The sequence below is a fragment of the Taudactylus pleione genome, unplaced genomic scaffold, assembly GCF_031769625.1.
Source record: "Taudactylus pleione unplaced genomic scaffold, aTauple2 ptg000314l, whole genome shotgun sequence".
Lineage (NCBI taxonomy): Eukaryota > Metazoa > Chordata > Amphibia > Anura > Myobatrachidae > Taudactylus > Taudactylus pleione.
In genome coordinates, this window is record NW_028284715.1 from 13,317,956 (window position 1) to 13,337,929 (window position 19,974).

The 19,974-nt window shown below is 46.0% G+C and overlaps 1 protein-coding gene across 2 annotated transcripts in view; it reads left to right on the forward strand.

The window, feature by feature from the left end:
- NIPAL2 (NIPA like domain containing 2) overlaps positions 1–19,974 on the forward strand; it is a 109,279-nt gene that overhangs the window by 44,467 nt on the left and 44,838 nt on the right. For both annotated transcript variants that reach the window (XR_015869377.1, XM_088442614.1), the window contains exon 4: positions 2,774–2,833. Coding sequence is in view for 1 of the 2 variants with exons in the window: in XM_088442614.1 (XP_088298740.1) it covers positions 2,774–2,833 (60 nt within the window). In the remaining variant the exon portion in view is untranslated. The remainder of the gene's footprint in view (positions 1–2,773; positions 2,834–19,974) is intronic.

Sequence of the window (19,974 nt, forward strand, 5' to 3'; positions counted from 1 at the left end):
GCGCGTGCTGTTCTATATTGTTTCATCTGTGACTTTTTCAATAAATACATTTAAATAGCGATATAGAATTTATTTTCTTTGGGTGTTTATTAACCAGACACCAGCTACAAAAAAGAAAACCATTGCATTACCCGAACGGTGCACATAACACACAAGCTTCGAACTATTAGGTAAACCATAGATTTTTATTTCTATAACTGTTACTTCCTTGTTCATACCATATTTGGCACCTTGGTATTTATTAACCATAAAAGCCGATGTATAGAGCAGCATCGGTCAAGGGACAGCTCGGAAGTGGTTTTATGTTAATTTTATTTATTTTCCTTGTAAATTTCTTTGCCAGACACCATCCTATTTATTTTCTTGGCCGATCCTCAGAAAGAATACGGCAGAATTAACACTAAGGGGCCCGTTTATCAACAAGTTTTGTTATACACAACGAGTTTTAAAACTTGAGTGTGATCATTTTTCTCGAGCCAATCAGCTCCTTACTGTCATCTGTTTGAAAAATGACAGTTTTGAGCCGATTGGCTGGAGCACCATTTATCATATGCAACGAGTTGTAAAACGCGTTGCGTATGATAAACTCGTTGATAAGTGAGCCCCTGTATGCCTTCTAACAAAATAATTTCTAAAAGATCAGTCATCGGTAGCCACAAAGTAGCGCTCTGATGCATTTTGTTGTAGTATAATCCACATCTTCATCAGATGAGGCGGGTTATTCCACAATTACATGCAACAGGTATGCTACGTTGGGACTACCACTGGACTGATTGTTACAAAATCCTCAGCTTACGTCTAAGGAATGGAAACCAAACTTTAAAGTAGTTCCTCCACCGACATAAATATATACCCTTTAATCGCCGACCTTACCATACTGTTGTTCATTCTTGCAATGATCTTTCCCACATAGACTTGCCGTTTCCATGTATCTAGTACTGATCAGGATATGATTCTACATACAAAATTGGTGGGTCTGGAGACTGGCTTGTCCAGCAGGCTTCATGGACTTCCCTACCTCGATCTACTCTGCTGCTCCCTACTGTATCTCATATATAGCATGTATAATCAGATAATTAGGTCCTGGCAGCTTGCTACATATGTAATTCCGCTGAGATGCTCATTAGCATGCCATTTGCTTTCCCTGCACAGCGGGCATTTGGAGATGCGTTTTGCGTTGCGTACGGCTCAGAATCTCCCGGAAATTCTTTATCCAAACAGACAGATAAAACATTTGGCATGTACCTTCCTGCACATGACACAAATAGCTTTAAACAGAAATGTTCCCTCCTCTATCTCCTCCCAAGTTTACCTTTTATTACAATTTGTTTCAGCACCAGTTGCAGAGAGACAACCCTCCAGCTCAGCAGCTCAAATCCTGGCCACAACAGCTATAGCGTATAATGCGATGTTACTTCTACTGTGGCCACAATATGCAGAGTAAGGGACAGAACTGAGCTGCTCCACATGCCCAGTGACAGAAGCTTATGTGAAACTGAGTGTTCATTCAAACCACCAGACCAGGCTATAGCTTGCTAAGTGCTAATCATGCCCTCATTAATGGGCTGGCCACCCTTCTAGAAATCCTGTATTTGCTCCTGTGCATAGCAGCCACCCACATCTGAAGGAATTTGACTCTACTTGGATAAATAAGGGCATGCATTGCCACCCAGTTGTATATGACCTTGGCAGCTGTAGTAAATGGGGTGTATGACCATTCCATTGGGGCCGGATGACATAGCCTTGGAGTAGACAAGTAAAAATATATTTTAAGTTATCCTGCTTTTTACACAGATCATTATTATTATTATTATTATTATTATTATTGTTATTATTATCATAGACATACAGGGATCAGCCATAACCTTAAAACCACCTGCCTAATATTGTGTAGGACCCCTTGTGCCACAAAAACAGCTCTGACCCAGTGGGGTATGGATGCCACAAGACCTCTAATAGTGTCCTGTGGTATCTGGCGCCAAGACGTTAGCAGCAGTTCCCTTAAGTCCTGTAAGTTGCGTGGTGGAGCCTTAATACCTCCTGACTTTTCCAGCACATCCTACAGATGTTCGCTTGGATTTAGATCTGAGGAAGTTGGAGTCACAAACTCTTTGTCATGTTGCTCAAACCATTCCTGAACAATGTTTGCAGTGTGGCAGGGTGCATTATATTGCTGAAAGAGGCCACTGCCATCAGGAAATCCCATTGCCATGAAGGGGTGTACTTGGTCTCCAATAATGTTTAGGTAGGTGGTACGTGTCAAAGTAACATCCACATGAATGCCAGGAGCCAAGGTTTCCCAGCAGAACATTGCCCAGAGCATCACACTGTCTCCGCCAGCTTGTCTTCTTCCCATAGCGCATCCTGGAGCAGGTACACGACGCACATGCACCTGCTGTAAAAAACCGTGATTCATCAGACCACGGCCAACTTCTTCCATTGATTTATGGCGCAATTCTGATGCTCACGTGCCCATTGTAGGAGCTTTGGACAGTGGGCTTTGGTCAGCATGGGCACTTTGACCAGTCTGCGGCTACCCTGCCCCATATGTAGCAAGCTGTGATGCACTGTAAAAGAACGGAGTGCTCGCTTGCTGCCTAATAGATCCCCACAGGTGCCATTGTAACGAGATAATCCATGTTATTCACATTGCCTGTTAGTAGTTTTAATGTTATGGCTGTATAATTTTATTACATATTATTAAAACTTGATCTGTTCAGCATTTGACTACTACCACTGTCACTGTTAATGTGCCCCTCTTTCCTTTGCACAGGAAGTGCAGCAATCTCTGTTGTGTTCTTGAAGGAATCTCTGAGGGCATCTGATGTAATCGGTAAGTGTAACTGCATGTCTACAAATATTGGTGCAGCCAACAAAATGGCTGCTTCCCGTGTCTGCCAAAGCTTTACCATGTAGAACAAAGATTGTATTCCACATGACCCCATGTAGATGAGATACTTTACTTGTCACTACCATGAATAGTTTACTTTTGGTCTTTTGGTCACTTTTACAGTTCCAATAGGGTCATAAGATAAAACTACTCAAGTTTAACCCAAAGTGTGGGATACCATACAAAGCTGCAAGTGTGCTGACCACCACCGCAGGAATTGTACTTAGATGTTGATAATTCAACTGAAGATGTAATAATAGTTTACTTTTATATGAGGTTTACTCCAAAATGAAGGCTTTGCTTCCTTATTATCTGGTGGGGGAGGGGGAGTTTCCAGTTTTAATAGTGAACTACTGTAGTTAAGTCTGTATTATCGTGAATTGTTTAGATGACTCAACTGAATCTGCCAACCGGGTTTGGTGATTTATTTATTCCCCCCCACCCCCACACATGCAATAAGAGTCTATTCATATCTTTTTGGACTTTTAGGTTGAGTGAAGTCTTCAGTTAAACCTGGCAGAGCAATTTAAAGAGAGATTATTACTATGGCTCATTTTAACCATATGAATTTCTTCTTCAGGGTCCATAGGGTATCCACAGGATACCTTGGGGTATAGGTGTGACGTCAGTCATCGGGCACCAAAGAGTTAAGCTTTCAGCCTCCCAGGATGCACTAGGTCCCCCTCCTATACCCCGCCCCCGAGCCAAGGCACCTCAGTTTAGTTTGGTGCCCGGCCGGAGTCGGGTGCACCTGTCGGAGTGGGGGCTAGAAGAGCCCCTGAAGCTTTCTTCTATGCAGCTGTGGCTGCACATCTGGATGTACAGCATGGACAGTCAGTCCTGACGTCCATTCGGTCTTCCCTACACCCCGCCGGTACCAGAACGCCGGTACCGATCTGGGGATGCTGGTGAGCATCTGGGGTCACAGCTATCGGTGACCCCAGATGTTCCGGACCATGGCCGGATTCAAGGGGGACAAAGGTAAGCAGCGGGATCCCGCGGTGGGTCCCCGCTGATCACATGGTCCTGAGTCCCCAGGCAGGGGGCTCCCTGGGGACTGGCTGCAGCGTGGAGCCAGGCGACCAACCTGCGCTTCCACTACCCCCTGGGACAGCGGACCGCAGCAGAGCGGTAGCCCTGCGGCGTCCCAGGGGTTAAATGCATGCCAGGGGAGCGCGCCTTCACTGTCTCACAGCCGGCGCCTCCCCCGCTGCACACAGCCCTCTCTGCACGCTGCCGACTGGTCCTGTGGCAGCGCTCCTCCCCCAGGCCAGCCTCCTCTCTGCTCCTCGGCGGCCATCTTCCTCTGAACGCATGGTGAACGCTGCTGGAAGCCTGGAAGGAAGCATCGTGGTCTGGGTCCTCCCGCATACCTCTCCTCCGATTTGGGTCAGGTCTGTGTATGCTGCGCTGTGTCCTACCAGGCTCTGTGTCTGCGTAGTTGATTGATCAGCGCTGTTAGTGCAGGAATTGATATTTCTTTGCATTGTATGTGACTGTGCTAGCGCTGCTGCCTGTAACTTTTCTTCTAAACGGCCGTTGGCGTCTCTGTCGGCTCCTTATGAGGATGACGAGGGGACGTCTGATGATGGGGAGATTCTGGATCCTTACGATCAGGAACCTCTCCATACTAAGGATGCTGACGCTAAGTCCAAGGTATATATTCCTGGACTTATTCGGGCAGTCCGCACAGCCTTGGTGATTGAGGATGAAGTTCCCCCAGCGGCTAAATCTAAGTACGCCTTTTTTAAAGATGTGAAGGGCGATGCCACAGTCTTTCCTCTTTCAGGTCAGTTAGTGGACCATTTAGAGGAGGCGTGGAAACAGCCTGGCAAAAGATACCAGCCGCAGAGGCGCCTGGCGGTGGCTTATCCGTTCGCGGATAATTATTTTGCAAAGTGGGAATCCCCTCCACAGGTGGATTCTCACGTGACCCGTCTTGTCCGTAGTGCCACATTGCCGATGCCATCCATGTCCTCCCTTAAGGATGCTACGGACCGCAAGGTGGAGATCTGCCTGAAGTCTGCTTATTCCCTTGAGGGGGGGGGCAGCACGACCGGCTATGGCCATTTGCTGGGTTGCCAGAGCGATGGAGCGCTGGGCGGATTCATTAGAGGCATCTTTTGATTCCGACTGTCCGGCCGAACAGGCGGAGTTGATTGGTAATCTCCGTGATTCGGCCACGAGGCGGCCTTAGACATTAGTACTCTGGTGTCTAGAATTTCTTCAGCAGCGGTGGCTGCTCGTCGCACCTTGTGGCTGCGATCCTGGAAGGCGGACGCAGATTCCAAAAGGGGTCTGGAGGCATTGCCATTTACCGGAGAAGTTCTCTTCGGTCCGGATCTGGATAAGATTGTGGCCACGCTGGCGGCAGCCAAATCGGCTTGTCTCCCGTCGGCCGCTGCTCCTTCTGGTTCTGGACCATCGTCCTTTCGGTCATCTAGGGCCCAGGGCAGGCCCAAACCACAGTCTTTTCCTCGACAGGCTGGCCCTAAGAAATCGGCCAAGCCCCAGAAGCAGGCATGGAGTACCAGACGTACGGCCCCCAAGCCAGATGACAAGCCTGCGGCCTGACGGTCCGGGCCTCCCTTTGGGGGATCCCAAAGTGGGAGGCCGCCTGCTGCAGTTCGCCCAGTGTTGGTCGGTCACTACGACAGACACTTGGGTTCTCGAGGTGGTTTCCCACGGGTACGCCCTCTCCTTCCGGCACAGACCCCCGGCTCGATTCTTCACCACGGGTCTACCATCAGACCGGAACAAGGCTACGGAGCTGCGGAAGGTATTGCACACTATGCTCCAGGCTGGAGTTATAGTGCCTGTTCCATTCTCCCAGAGGGGCCAGGGTTTCTATTCAAATCTTTTTTTGGTACAGAAACCCAATGGGTCGTATCGTCCGATTCTCAACCTCAAAGCTCTCAACAGGTCTTTGCGGGTACCGAAGTTTCGGATGGAGACCCTACGGTCCATCATTCTGGCGCTGGAACCTGGGGACTACATGGTGTCATTGGACATACAGGACGCTTACCTGCATGTCCCTATTCTTTTGCGCCATCAACAGTTCCTCAGGTTTGCAATCCGCAGCGACCACTTCCAGTTTCGGGAATTACCTTTTGGCCTGGCGACAGCACCACGTGTGTTCACCAAGGTGATGGCGGTCATGGCGGCTTCTCTGCGGCTGCAGGGAGTCCGCATGTTGCCGTACTTGGACGACCTTTTATTGGTGGCAGGTTCTCCAGAGCTCCTTCTACGCCACTTGGGCCTGACCATTGCGCTACTGCAACGGCACGGCTGGATAGTCAACTGGCAGAAGTCCGCTCTAATCCCGTCTCGGAGGATTCTGCACCTCGGAGCCTTATTGGACTCGGAACAGCAGAGGATCTTCGTGACGGATGAAAAGATCTCTGCTTTACAGTCGAGGGTGCGCAGTTGTCTGCTCAGTCGCCGGGTGTCTCTACACTTGGCGATGAGGTTACTGGGCTCCATGGTGTCGGTGTTCGACATGGTGTAATATGCCCAGTTTCACTCCAGACCTCTGCAGCACCTGATTCTGTCCAAGTGGAACGGGCTGCCGCAGTCTCTGAAGTCCCAGACAATTGTGCTCACCCCGGAGGTTCGCTTGTCCCTTGCCTGGTGGTTACAGACGACCCATCTCAGCGGGGGACGTCCGTTCTGGGTTCCAAATTGGGTCCTGTTGACAACGGACGCCAGTCTTCGGGGCTGGGGAGCAGTTTCGGGTCCACACTTGTTCCAGGGCAGGTGGACGCCGACAGAAGCGGAGCTTCCAATCAATATCTTGGAACTCCGTGCGGTCTTCAATGCTCTCCAGCAGGCACATCGGGTTCTCCAGGGTCGCCCGGTACAGGTCCAGTCGGACAACGCTACCACCGTGGCCTACATAAACAGGCAAGGAGGAACCCGAAGTCGGGCGGCTCTCGTGGAGGTCTCTCGGATCCTGGTATGGGCGGAGCGCAATCTTCCGGCCATATCAGCGGTCTTCATCCCGGGAGTGCTAAATTGGGAGGCGGACTTTCTAAGTCGCCAGGACGTTCATCCGGGGGAATGGTCCCTGCACCCGGATGTTTTTCAACTGCTGGTGGACAGATGGGGTCTTCCAGAGATCGACCTCATGGCGTCCCGGCACAACAACAAGTTGCCGGTGTACGGGTCTCGCACAAGAGACGAAGGGGCGTCTCTGGTGGATGCTCTGTCTGTCCGGTGGACGTTCCGGTTCGCATACCTGTTCCCTCCGGTCTCCCTTCTTCCACGGGTAATCCGGAAATTCAAACAGGAAGGAGGGACGCTCCTGTTGATAGCTCCCGCGTGGCCCAGACGGCACTGGTTCTCAGACCTTCAGGGTCTGTCCGTGGACAGTCCTCTGCGGTTGCCGCTACGACCGGACCTTCTGTCTCACGTCCTTGCCTTCACCTGGACCTGACTCGGCTGTCTTTGATGGCGTGGCTGTTGAGACGGCCATGCTGAGGTCCCGGGGGTTTTCCAGCTCGGTAGTGCGTACCATGTTGCGAGCTCGGAAACCGTCTTCCGCGAGGATATACCATCGCGTGTGGCATACTTTCTTCCAGTGGTGTCGACCGAGAGGTTATGCACCGCGGGAGTTTCGTCTGTCTCGGATTCTCGCCTTCTTACAAGCGGGACTAGATCATGGGCTTCGCCTTGCTTCCTTGAAGGTACAGGTTTCGGCCCTGTCTGTCTGGTTTCACCGTAGGATTGCTACAATCCCGGATGTGCGCACCTTTATGCAAGGTGTTCTCCGCATTCAGCCGCCCTTTGTTCCACCTGTGGCGCCTTGGGATTTGGCTGTGGTCCTGAGGGCTCTCCAAGGACCGCCGTTTGAACCACTGGGCTCAGTGGATCTTAAATGGCTGACAGCTAAGACTGTTTTCATTCTGGCTATTGCTTCAGCCAGACGTGTTTCTGATTTAGGGGCTCTTTCTTGTAGACCCCCTTTCTTGGTTTTTCATGGGAACAGGGCAGTGCGCCGCACTCGGCCCGAGTTTCTTCCCAAAGTTGTTTCCCAGTTTCATGTTAACGAGGAAATCGTTGTTCCGGCCTTTAACTCACCGGGTCTTTCCATGGGTGAGGCCTCTTTGGATGTTGTGCGGGCCTTAAGGACTTATGTTGACTGCACTTCTTCGTTTAGGAAGTCGGACGCTTTGTTTGTCCTTTATGGCTTCCGTAAAAAGGGTTGGCCTGCCTCAAAGCAAGCTTTGGCAGCCTGGATCCGTATGGCTATTTCTGAAGCTTATCTTCATGAAGGCCTACCGGTTCCTCCTTCTCTGAAGGCTCATTCCACTAGGTCTGTGGGTCCTTCGTGGGCAGCTCGACGTGGTGCCTCTGCAGTCCAGATCTGCAAGGCTGCTACGTGGTCCTCTGTCCATACCTTCGTGAGGTATTACAGGTTTGACACCTTCGCCTCTCAGGATGCTTCCTTCGGGCGGCGGATTCTCCTTTCTGCACAGGAGCGTCCCCACCCTTAAAGGATACTGCTTTGGGACATCCCCAAGGTATCCTGTGGATACCCTATGGACCCTGAAGTAGAAAATATGAGATATGGTAAGAACTTACCCTTGTTATCTCTATTTCTACGAAGTCCATAGGGTTCCACAGGACTCCCGCCCTGTCGCACCTGTGCTGCAGATGGGCTTTGCTCTGGTCACCGTTTTTTTCCGTCTCCCTCTGGTGAGAATGTGATTCTTGTGTGTGTCCAGATCTTTTTTCTCTCTCTTCCTTCTCCTCCTCCGGCCTATGGCTTGGTAACTAACTGAGGTGCCTTGGCTCGGGGGCGGGGTATAGGAGGGGGACCTAGTGCATCCTGGGAGGCTGAAAGCTTAACTCTTTGGTGCCCCATGACTGACGTCACACCTATACCCCAAGGTATCCTGTGAAACCCTATGGACTTCGTAGAAATAGAGATAACAAGGGTAAGTTCTTACCATATCTCATATTTTATGCTACTTTGTTAAAGTTCTAGCTTGTGTAGCTTTTGCTGGCGTTACCCTATAAAAGCCTATGGGCCTCTTCCGCATTGTGCTGCTATGAGGGATCCGAGCGGATCCCTCCCAGCATGCCTCGTGGCCGCCGCATCTCTCTGCGCATGCGCAGATGGACTCCCAGGTCATAAACCCGGAAGTTCATGGCGCAGAGTTGATCGCAAAGGACAGCTCTTATTGTAAGAGCTGTCCTTTGCGGTACTGATCTCATCTGTTAGTGCATATGCGATCAGCAGGAATGCGGTGACTGGCAGTAAGTAGCGCCAATGTTAGTACATGCCGCAAGTATTGCGAGATCCCGCGTGCAGCCCTTTAGCCGGCAGCCCCCGCAGCAGGGATAGCGCTGTGGACTGACCGTTCAAACATTGCCCAGGCTATCAGTGCTGCTATATAATTACAGGGGCGCTATACGGCCAAACCCCGCTGATGCTGCTTCGAGGCTTCATACATCTCCCCAAATCTCTGTTATTGATGTAGTCAGTGAACAAAAATATGTCCAAAATATGACAAAATAATTCAGCAAGAAAAGGCTACAAAACAAAATTTGTATTTAAACAAGAAAAAGTTTTTACTTTTTACTACCTTTTTTTAGTGAATGCAGAAATGTAGTTGGGTAAATCTTACAGTGCATTTTTTTTTGTGCTTAATTTATTTTTCATTATTATATGCTTGCAAACTACTCCTACAGGTTGAATAAGTAATTGCTATAGTAAAAATAAATAAAAATAAAAATACACCGTCTTTCTGATGAAATTCATGATAAAATTGGAATTTGCTGTTGGGTTCACTGTTGACATACGAAAAATCTCTGAACACGTGTGTTTTTGTTTTAACCATATACAGATGGGTCCACATACATTTTACCTGCATGCGCGAATGTCACATTAAACATAACGTGTAAGCGCAGTGTGACTCGGTAGCGCTGAGTGTCTTTTCGTGCAACATTTTACTTTCAAATGTGTCTTATTTGCAAAGCGATGCACATAGCACGCACAAGCAGCTTCTGCTGATAAAAATGATATGCGGCATGCCTAGGTTCTGTGTGCCACTGCGGCTGTATCTGCATGCGAATTGCTACTTTACAGTGTCACAGCCGCTGACACTGTAACATAGTGTCTCGCATGCAGATACTGTACACCCGATACACAATTGAAAGTAAAAAGTTGTACAAACAGTCGTTCGCCGCTACTGAGTCACGCCACAGCATGGCGCAACTAGAAGGGTTATTTAACGCGCAAGGACGTAACATGTATGTGGACACATCTGTATATGCAGTTGCTTAGGCATTTATATATTTCAATAATGTAAACCATATAAACATTCATTGTATCTTTTAAATGACTTAATCCTACTCAATATATTTTTTTTATTCCAAAAAGTATTGTTTGTTTTAATCACCATAAAAGACATGCCCTGAAATAGATTGTTTTAATTAAATAAAAAATGAAATCACAATAAATAATAATATATTGCAGGAATTTTTTGTTTCTACTTTGTATGAAATAAGACATTCCTTCGCAGGGAAAAATACATAAAATAATCTGTATGTTCACATGCATAAAAAAATAAGTACAATTAATTCTCCCCTATGATACAAGCCTTCAAGAGCACATTATCAGTGTTGTATTTGCTACAGTGATATGGTTTACATTTCTGCATCATTGTAAATTAATTCAGCCACAACAAATAACTCACGGTTGTTTATTTCATGTGAGATGAGCTGTAGAATTCTTGTAGATAAGCTGTATATACTTCTTTGCCAAAGAAGACAAATTGCCTTTTATTTGCTCTATAACAAACAAACAAACAATAAAAATTGGCCAAATATGCAAAACAGAATGGATGCTAATTGCACTTTAGAAATGTTTTAATGCACTGTCGTTTAGAAACATTTTTCTTTTTAAAATATATTCTAATTAAAATGAACATTTTATGTAAAATGAAAAATGATTGCACATAACCTAGTTCTTTACAGCAGCAAATGCGGCTTTTAGAAACTGGGTCTGCTGTTTTCTTTAGTATCTTGAGTTGGAGATATTTTTGTCAATTGCTGAATAAATATTAATAGCAGCAAGGGGATGGTTGGTGTATGTAGAAGATACGACATAAAAAGTATTTGGAGACGTGCCATCATTATTACGTTGTATACTTTAAAAATTTTTTTTTTTTTTAAAGATTTAAGGAATAGTTTGTACACCCAAAATACAGGAGAGGTGTAGAAATTACCAGTGAATGAATGCACAATGCTAGCAAATGAACAGGCAAAACCTCTGTCACGTTGCGGTGCAAGTGTTCCTCTGTGGAGGACGGTGAGCCGGGGGGTTCGGGTGACTAAGGATGTGACTGACCTAGGTCTCCTAGCTGCGGCCGAACCCAAGTTTGGCTAGACCTGCCCAGAGGCACAGAGTCTAACTCACTTGGTGGTTTTCTCCAGTGACCCCTCCAATTGGGATTTGGTTTTAGCTGCACCAAGTGAGCAGGTCGTGGCCCTCTGGACAGGTACCTGGGATTGGCAGAAGACCGGAACTATATTTAATGATGTAAATGCTAGGACACTGTAGAGATCCTAATCTCAGGCTTGCATGGGAATACTGAAAAATGTACTGAAGATCGCTGAGAAATCCAGGTGCTGATTGCACAGACTAACACAGAGCAGAGTGGACATAGGCATATACTGGGAATGCTATCCTATGAGTTCTCTCTGGTTTTGTTTGGTGCTGGGCTATATTCTGAAATCGGAGATCTTATGAAGCTCGTGTCCTGATTCATCATATCATCAGTTGGAGTTAATCGAGATCAGCATGATTATTTTCTATCAAATGTAGGCATGTAACTTACCCTGAAACCAAATAGGTTTTCTGCATACTACACTATGAACGCCTTCTTGCTTGTTTGTTGATATATATATATATATATATATGTAAAGTAGAGTCCAGATACTCGGCACTGGGCTAAATAAATATCAACTGCTGCCGGTGCCCTCCTTCATAATAGACAAGTACACAAACAAGCGGCGGCACTCGAGCATACATAAGAAATAAACGCACGGAAAAACCCTATCAACGTTTCAATTCAAAACATGAATTTATGTATGCTTGAGTGCCGCCGCTTGTTTGTGTACTTTATATATATATATATATATTAGGGGTGTGCACTGGCCACTTTTCGTGTTTTGGTTTTGGATCTGGATCTTTCTTCGTGTTTTGGATCTAGATTGGTTTTGCCAAAACCACCCTTCCGTGTTTTGGGTTCTGGGTTTTGTGTTTTGGATCTGTATTTTTTTGAAAAAAAGCATAAAAACAGCTAAAATCACAGAATTTGTAGGTTTTTCTGCTCCTATGCTATTATTAACCTCAATAACCTTAATTTCCACTAATTTCCAGTCTATTCTGAACACCTCACACCTCACAATAGTGTTTTTATGTCCAAAAGGTTGTACCGAGGTAGCTGGATGATTATGCTAAGCGACACGAGTGGGCGGCACAAACACGTGACCCATCTAGGCGTGAAACTGCAGTGGCAGACAGGATGGCAGTTTGAAAAACTAGGCCCCAAACTGTACATAATGCAAAGAAAAAAAAGAGGTGCAAGATGGAATTGTCCTTGGGCCCTCCCACCCACCCTTATGTTGTATAAACAGGACATGCACACTTTAACAAACCAATCATTTCAGCGCCAGGGTCTGCCACACAACTGTGGCTGAAATGATTGGTTCGTTTGGGCCCCCACAAAACAAGCTGGCAATTAAGCTGTCCCTGCACAAACTGGCTCTACGGAGGCAAGATGTCATCCTCATCCTCCTCATCCACCGATTCCTCACCCTCTTCAGTGTGTACATCCTCATCCTCACAGAGTATTAATTCATCCCTGCTGGAACCACAGGTCCCTCTGTACGTTCTGGAGGCTGGTCTCCCTGGAAGAGTTGATAATTCATTTTATGAACATCATCTTCTCCACATTTTGTGGAAGCAACCTCCTACGCCTTTCGCTGACAAGGTTCCCGGCTGCACTAAACACTCTTTCGGAGTACACACTGGAGGGGGGGCAACTCAGGTAAAATAGAGCCAGTTTGTACAGGGACCTCCAAATTGCTTCTTTTTCCTGCCAGTACAGGTACGGACTGTCTGACATGCCTACTTGGATGCTGTCACCGATGTAATCCTTTAACAGACAGACGCACGCTTGTCGCTGCTGCTTTGAGGATGCAAGTGCGGCTACAGCCCACACAATTCACAAAGACAGAAAAAAGAAGAATATTTTTATTGTTTGTGTAGCACACTTTGAGGGTGTCACCACCCTTTAACAGACAGACGCACGCTTGTCGCTGCTGCTTTAAGGATGCAGGTGCGGCTACAGCCCACACAATTCACAAAGACAGAAAAAAGAAGAATATTTTTATTGTTTGTGTAGCACACTTTGAGGGTGTCACCACCCTTTAACAGACAGACGCACGCTTGTCGCTGCTGCTTTGAGGATGCAAGTGCGGCTACATCGCACACAAGTCACAAACACATTAAAAAAATAGTTTTTTATTTTTTGGAGCACTTTGAGAGTTACACCACCCTTTAACAGACAGACGCACGCTTGTCGCTGCTGCTTTAAGGATGCAGGTGCGGCTACAGCCCACACATTTCACAAAGACCGAAAAAAAAAAGAACAATATTTTAATTGTTTGTGTAGCACACTTTGAGGGTGTCACCACCCTTTAACAGACAGACGCACGCTTGTCGCTGCTGCTTTAAGGATGCAGGTGCGGCTACAGCCCACACAATTCACAAAGACAGAAAAAAGAAGAATATTTTTATTGTTTGTGTAGCACACTTTGAGGGTGTCACTACCCTTTAACAGACAGACGCACGCTTGTCGCTGCTGCTTTGAGGATGCAAGTGCGGATACATCGCACACAAGTCACAAACACATTAAAAAAATAGTTTTTGATTTTTTGGAGCACTTTGAGAGTTACACCACCCTTTAACAGACAGACGCACGCTTGTCGCTGCTGCTTTGTGGATGCAGTTGGAATCTAGACGGGATTTGGAACCGAGGGCACACTACCTCCATCAATTGTCTAAATCCCACTGCACTAATGGCGGATACCGGACGCACGTCTAACACCAACATAGCAGTCAAGGCCTCAGTTATACGTTTTGCTTCAGGATGACTGCTGTCGTACTTCATCCTCATCGCTAGGGACTGTTGGAGGGTCAATTGTTTAGTAAAAGTAGTGATGTTCCTACTTCCTCTCTGGGATGATGAACAACTCCCAGCAGCAGCAACAGCACTAGGAGGAAGTGGTTCTTGATCTTTCCCTATTTTATTTTTATCGGAGAAAGTTTGGTCCTCCATTTATGTTATATTGATATATACGTGCGGCTAAAGCGCACACAAACACAGAAAATATTTTTTTATTTTTGCTGGAGAGTAGTGCACTTTGTGGGTTACACCACCCTTTAAGAAATGAGCCAGCCGGCTCTTTACTTATGGGACACAGGCACACGCTTGGCGCTGCTCCTTTGTTTATGCACGTGCAGCCACAGTGCACACAAGTCACAAACACAGAAAATATATATTTTTTTGGTTTGGAGTTTACTTTGGGGGTTACAGAACCCTTTAACGGTCAAGCCAGCCGGCCCTTTACTTATGACACAGGCGCACGCTTGGCACTACTTTGTTGATGCACGTGCGGCTACTGCGCACACAATTCACAAACACAGAAAATAATTTTTTTTTTGGTTTGGACTGGAGTGTACTTTGGGGGTTACAGCACCCTTTAATGGTCAAGCCAGCCGGCCCTTTACTTATGACACAGGCGCACGCTTGGCACTACTTTGTTGATGCACGTGCGGCTACTGCGCACACCATTCACAAACACAGAAAATTATTTTTATTTTGGTTTGGACTGGAGTGTACTTTCGGGGGTTACAGCACCCTTTAACGGTCAAGCCAGCCGGCCCTTTACTTATGACACAGGCGCACGCTTGGCACTACTTTGTTGATGCACGTGCGGCTACTGCGCACACAATTCACAAACACAGAAAATAATTTTTTTTTTGGTTTGGACTGGAGTGTACTTTGGGGGTTACAGCACCCTTTAATGGTCAAGCCAGCCGGCCCTTTACTTATGACACAGGCGCACGCTTGGCACTACTTTGTTGATGCACGTGCGGCTACTGCGCACACCATTCACAAACACAGAAAATTATTATTTTTTTGGTTTGGACTGGAGTGTACTTTCGGGGGTTACAGCACCCTTTAACGGTCAAGCCAGCCGGCCCTTTACTTATGACACAGGCGCACGCTTGGCACTACTTTGTTGATGCACGTGCGGCTACTGCGCACACAATTCACAAACACAGAAAATATATTATTTTTTTAGCACTTGGAGGGAGCACCCCTGATGGACAGAGCACCCCCTGGACAACACTACAGCACCCCTTTAGGACTGGGACACTGCACAGGACTTTGGAGTGGACACAGCCCCTATGGAGAACTGACTGCACAACACAGTCCAGCCAGCCCCTATGGACTTTGAAGTAGTGGACACAGCCCCTATTAACAACAGCAGCACAGCACAACACAGCCAGCCCCTATGGACTTTGAAGTAGTGGACAACAGCAGCACTACACTACACTACACTACACTACACAGCCCTAACTCCCACCCTCCCTCTTCACTGTCCACAGCCGAGTGAGAAAATGGCGCCGACGCGGGTACCTTATATAGGATCCAAAACCCGCGAGACTCGGAAGGCGGGATGATGACGTTTTGCCACGATTTCAGATCCGAGTCAGGCGGGAAAAGTCGAGCCCGATTCGGATCGGACTCGGATCGGGGGGGCTCGGGGGGGTTCGGATTTCAGAAATCCGAACCCGCTCACCCCTAATATATATATATATATATATATATATATATATATATATATATATACACGACAGGCTCAATCCACGGCACTCGACCATCTGGGGTGCCCTTGGTATGTGACCACACCATCTACATAAAAAATATCATACAAACTCGGCACTCACATGCTTTTCAAACTGCAACTCCTTTGAACATAGGGAATGTTGGTTCCAAAATATTGCAATAATTTGTTAAGCTGGCCAGTCCCTACACGGTCATTCCCATCTGGCCAGTCCCTACACTGATTCTCAGACAAATGAACTTGATCTGCCATCTTGGCCTCAAGCTTGCATACATTTTAAACATGAAACTGGGTCCTGCCTTAAAGAGTGTAGGGACTGGCCAGATGGGAATGACCGTGAAGCGGTGGCCAGCTTAACAAATTATTGCAATATTTTGGAACCAACATTCCCTATGTTCAAAGGAGTTGCAGTTTGAAAAGCATGTGAGTGCCGAGTTTGTATGATATTTTTTATGTAGATGGTGTGGTCACATACCAAGGGCACCCCAGATGGTCGAGTGCCGTGGATTGAGCCTGTCGTTTATTTAAATTTTGTGGTCACACTTGCTAGGGCACCCTGTTTTTCAAATGTAAGACAAACTTTTTTCTTTTTCCAGTTGCTTATTAACTGATAGCCCTGGGTGCGGTCCTGTCTCTTTAAGGCAGGACCCAGTTTCATGTTTAAAATGTATGCAAGCTTGAGGCCAAGATGGCAGATCAAGTTCATTTGTCTGAGAATCAGTGTAGGGACTGGCTAGATGGGAATGACCGTGAAGCGGTGGCCAGCTTAACAAATTATTGCAATATTTTGGAACCAACATTCCCTATATATATATATATATATATATATATATAGATATATATAGATATATATATATATAGATATATGGGATGTGCAGGCTCGGATTAGTTCGGATTTTCCAGCCAAATTATTATTTTTCCCGCTGAAAATTGGGTCTCAGAAAGAGGCAAAACGTCATCTTTCATGGACAAACATACTCTTTTGTGGACTTTTGTCCAGATATGATGATGTTTGTTTGCCATCCACCGCAGACGTTTGGCAGCTTTTTGTAATTTGCTACTTGGTGTAATTTCTATAGAAGGGAATCAAGCCGTCATGTTGATCATTGGTCCTGCTCTGCCAGGTAACTGACTGTCTAATAGAGTAAGAATCTATAATTTGAGATCCGAAACCCAGTTGGAGGGGCTCGGTTCAGTGATAACCCCTACTGTTCTACCCACTACCAAGCAGGGGGTGTGATCGCTGTGAGGATGTGTGGCCATGCCTCCCAGATTTGGCCCCCCCTACCCACCCCAGTACCTGGGCCTGTCAGAACTCACGATGCCCCTTCATATGCTGGATCGCATCCATTGACAGTCTTACAGGGCCTGGGGGTAAAAGACAAGCCTGGGGTCGCTACATTCATTACTCAAAATTAAAATGGGGAAATAAAACAATTGTTATACCCCACCCAGTTATTTGCGAATTAAAATGTAACAAAGTTAGTCTTTTGCACACCGCAGCCTTTTTAATATTCCTAGAGAGTCCTTGTCCACACTAGTATGTTGAAATGCCAGAATCCCAGTCAATTTGCTGCACCCCTTTAATATACCCAGATCCTCTTGGGAAATGTTACATCTATAGAATAAGAACAAAGGAGCACTCCATAGTGAATACAATATTTAATTAAACAATATAAAAATGTACAAAACCAATACATAACAGATATTCTAGACTAGTGCATATCACCAATCAAAACAGCAGTCTCCACTTCGCAAAGTGAATTTGTAGAGCAAACCACCGCTTTGCAGCAGATATTCAGTACCCTTCTCTGGATCACTGCTTCATATTCGTCTGCAGCCCAGGCCAATGACCCAACGCGTTTCACCTGATGACTTTGTCAGGGTGCTGCTCTCTCCGGCGAAGTCCTCTGACAAAAAATAATTCCTAAAGAAAATACTGCAAAGCTATTCCATATAGATGTAGTCTTTTTATTAAAAAAATTTGCTATGAACATATGGTTATACAGTATGTATATATTGACAGCAAAAACCAACGCCCCCAGACGTCCGACTATAATGAAAAATAATTGGCTGTGTAATAAATAAAACCTTTCTAATATGTGCGTTTACGCTTTTTACTCAGCAATGGTTACATAAAGCTTATGTTGCTTTCACAAGATGTATTTTTATAAGTTAATTTTCTTTTTCAATTTTTTTTTTTTTAAGAGGTGCATCAACATTCCTATCTTCATTAAATTCTGGCCTGCTGTGAGACCCTAAGGACCCCAGCATTGCCCAAACTGGCTATGGTCTCTTGGACCGTACAGACTTGTGAAATGCGTTCATGCTGTCTGGGTGGAATCCACTGTTTGTTGTCCTACAATTGAATGCATATAACCTGTTATTGTTTACACCGCTGATCCATGCCATGGGAGTGAAATACTCTTATCAGACAGATACTGTCATATATGGAAGTAATTATTTCATGTTGAAAGAACTTTGTCAGTTTGTATAATTCAGCGTTTTCCCCTGGGAAGGGTGTAAGCTGGGAGAACTCACATTCCAGATGTATCATCTCATAAATATTTGTTTGGCTACATGAGAACAAGTATATCATTCTACTACGATATTGAAATCTGCAGCCCTGCTCTGCGGGTTTAGATCAACATTGTAACTAAAGACCTGGCACAGCAATTGCTTTCAAATAAATGTTTCACTTATTTACAATGTGTGATTTATAAATGGATGATGCTCATCACACTTGGGGTCTGTTAGTTCTTGCTTGTTCTAGCTCATGAGAAGAGAACTCCTGGCACTACTTATGATTAAGGCCCACTGGTCTTTACATAGGTGTCGCACACAAGTGCAAACAGAATGGGTATGACATATCAAATCCCGATTCCAGAAACCTAAAAGGACAAGATCCCGACTAGGCTGGTAAGTACCCTAACCCTCCACTCTCCCTCCCCCCCAACCCTCCTAACCCTCCTTTAGTGGTGCCTAACCCAAATTCCCCCCCCACCACCGGGGTGCCTACATCTAACCCTCCCTTCCCGCACCCTAAACCTAATCCTTCCAGGTTGCAGATATAAGCTGCTGGGGGATGAGACCTGACCAGTGGCAGCTCCAGAGGTGAGGCTGCACCGCAGTCCAAAATTCAACTATGGGAGCCACACCAACTGCCATATCACACGCTGCCAACCATGGATGGCTGGGACTCACTGGCAGTTGGAGTGGCTCCCCTATTTGAATTTTGGACTGTGCTGCAGCCCCAGCTCTGGAGCCGCCACTGGACCTGATTATTGGACCCTTGTGGCAAAATTATGTCAATTGTGCAACTAACGGTATGGGGCCAAATGACGCGATTCTATTATCACATCATGCTGGCCCTGTCCCCTCCCCACGTACACATTATTATGACCATTGTGCCCACTTCACTCGCTACTCCTGAATATGGTGGATATTCCAAGAGGTTCTGTGATAGCAGGTAAGTATGCATCACTAATGTTACATACTGTAAGTACAACGCATGAGTATGCTGGACACTGGCGCTAGGGTAGCAGTGTTCAACTTGGACACTAACCTGGGAAAAAAGGCAACAAAAAAAGGACTCACAAAAGTGAACCACTTCCGGCATCCCACCACGCTCCGTCTGCGACTTTATTCCAACTCCATTGTGACAAAATTACTAATCCTTAATACCCATTACCTAGCCACATTGGGTGCAGCTATGATATGACACAGAAGCGAAATTAAGATTACAAGTACAAAAGTCCAAGAATTGCTACCCATGGCAGAGCCCCATCATGTGGCACCAAAATGATGGCTGAATGAGGACCGATCTGTAACTATCTATTTATAGATCAAGATAGGAAACGTACATAAGTGTGTTACAGAATAACAATATATAGAAAAATAGGTTGCACATCTTTTTACAGCAAGAAACACCCCATGGCTGTGACTTTTTGCTGTTCACTTTGAAAACCTTTTTATGATAATGCAGGTTTCAAAGGGAGAAATTGTAATGATTATTTTGTATCTCCAGAACACGTAATTGCACTTATTTTAATGTCAAAAAGTTGGGACATAGTACAGTATGTCTGTACACCTCTCCTGATTAATAATACTGTATTTAAAGGAAAAATATGGCCCTCAAAAATATTTCATTTTAG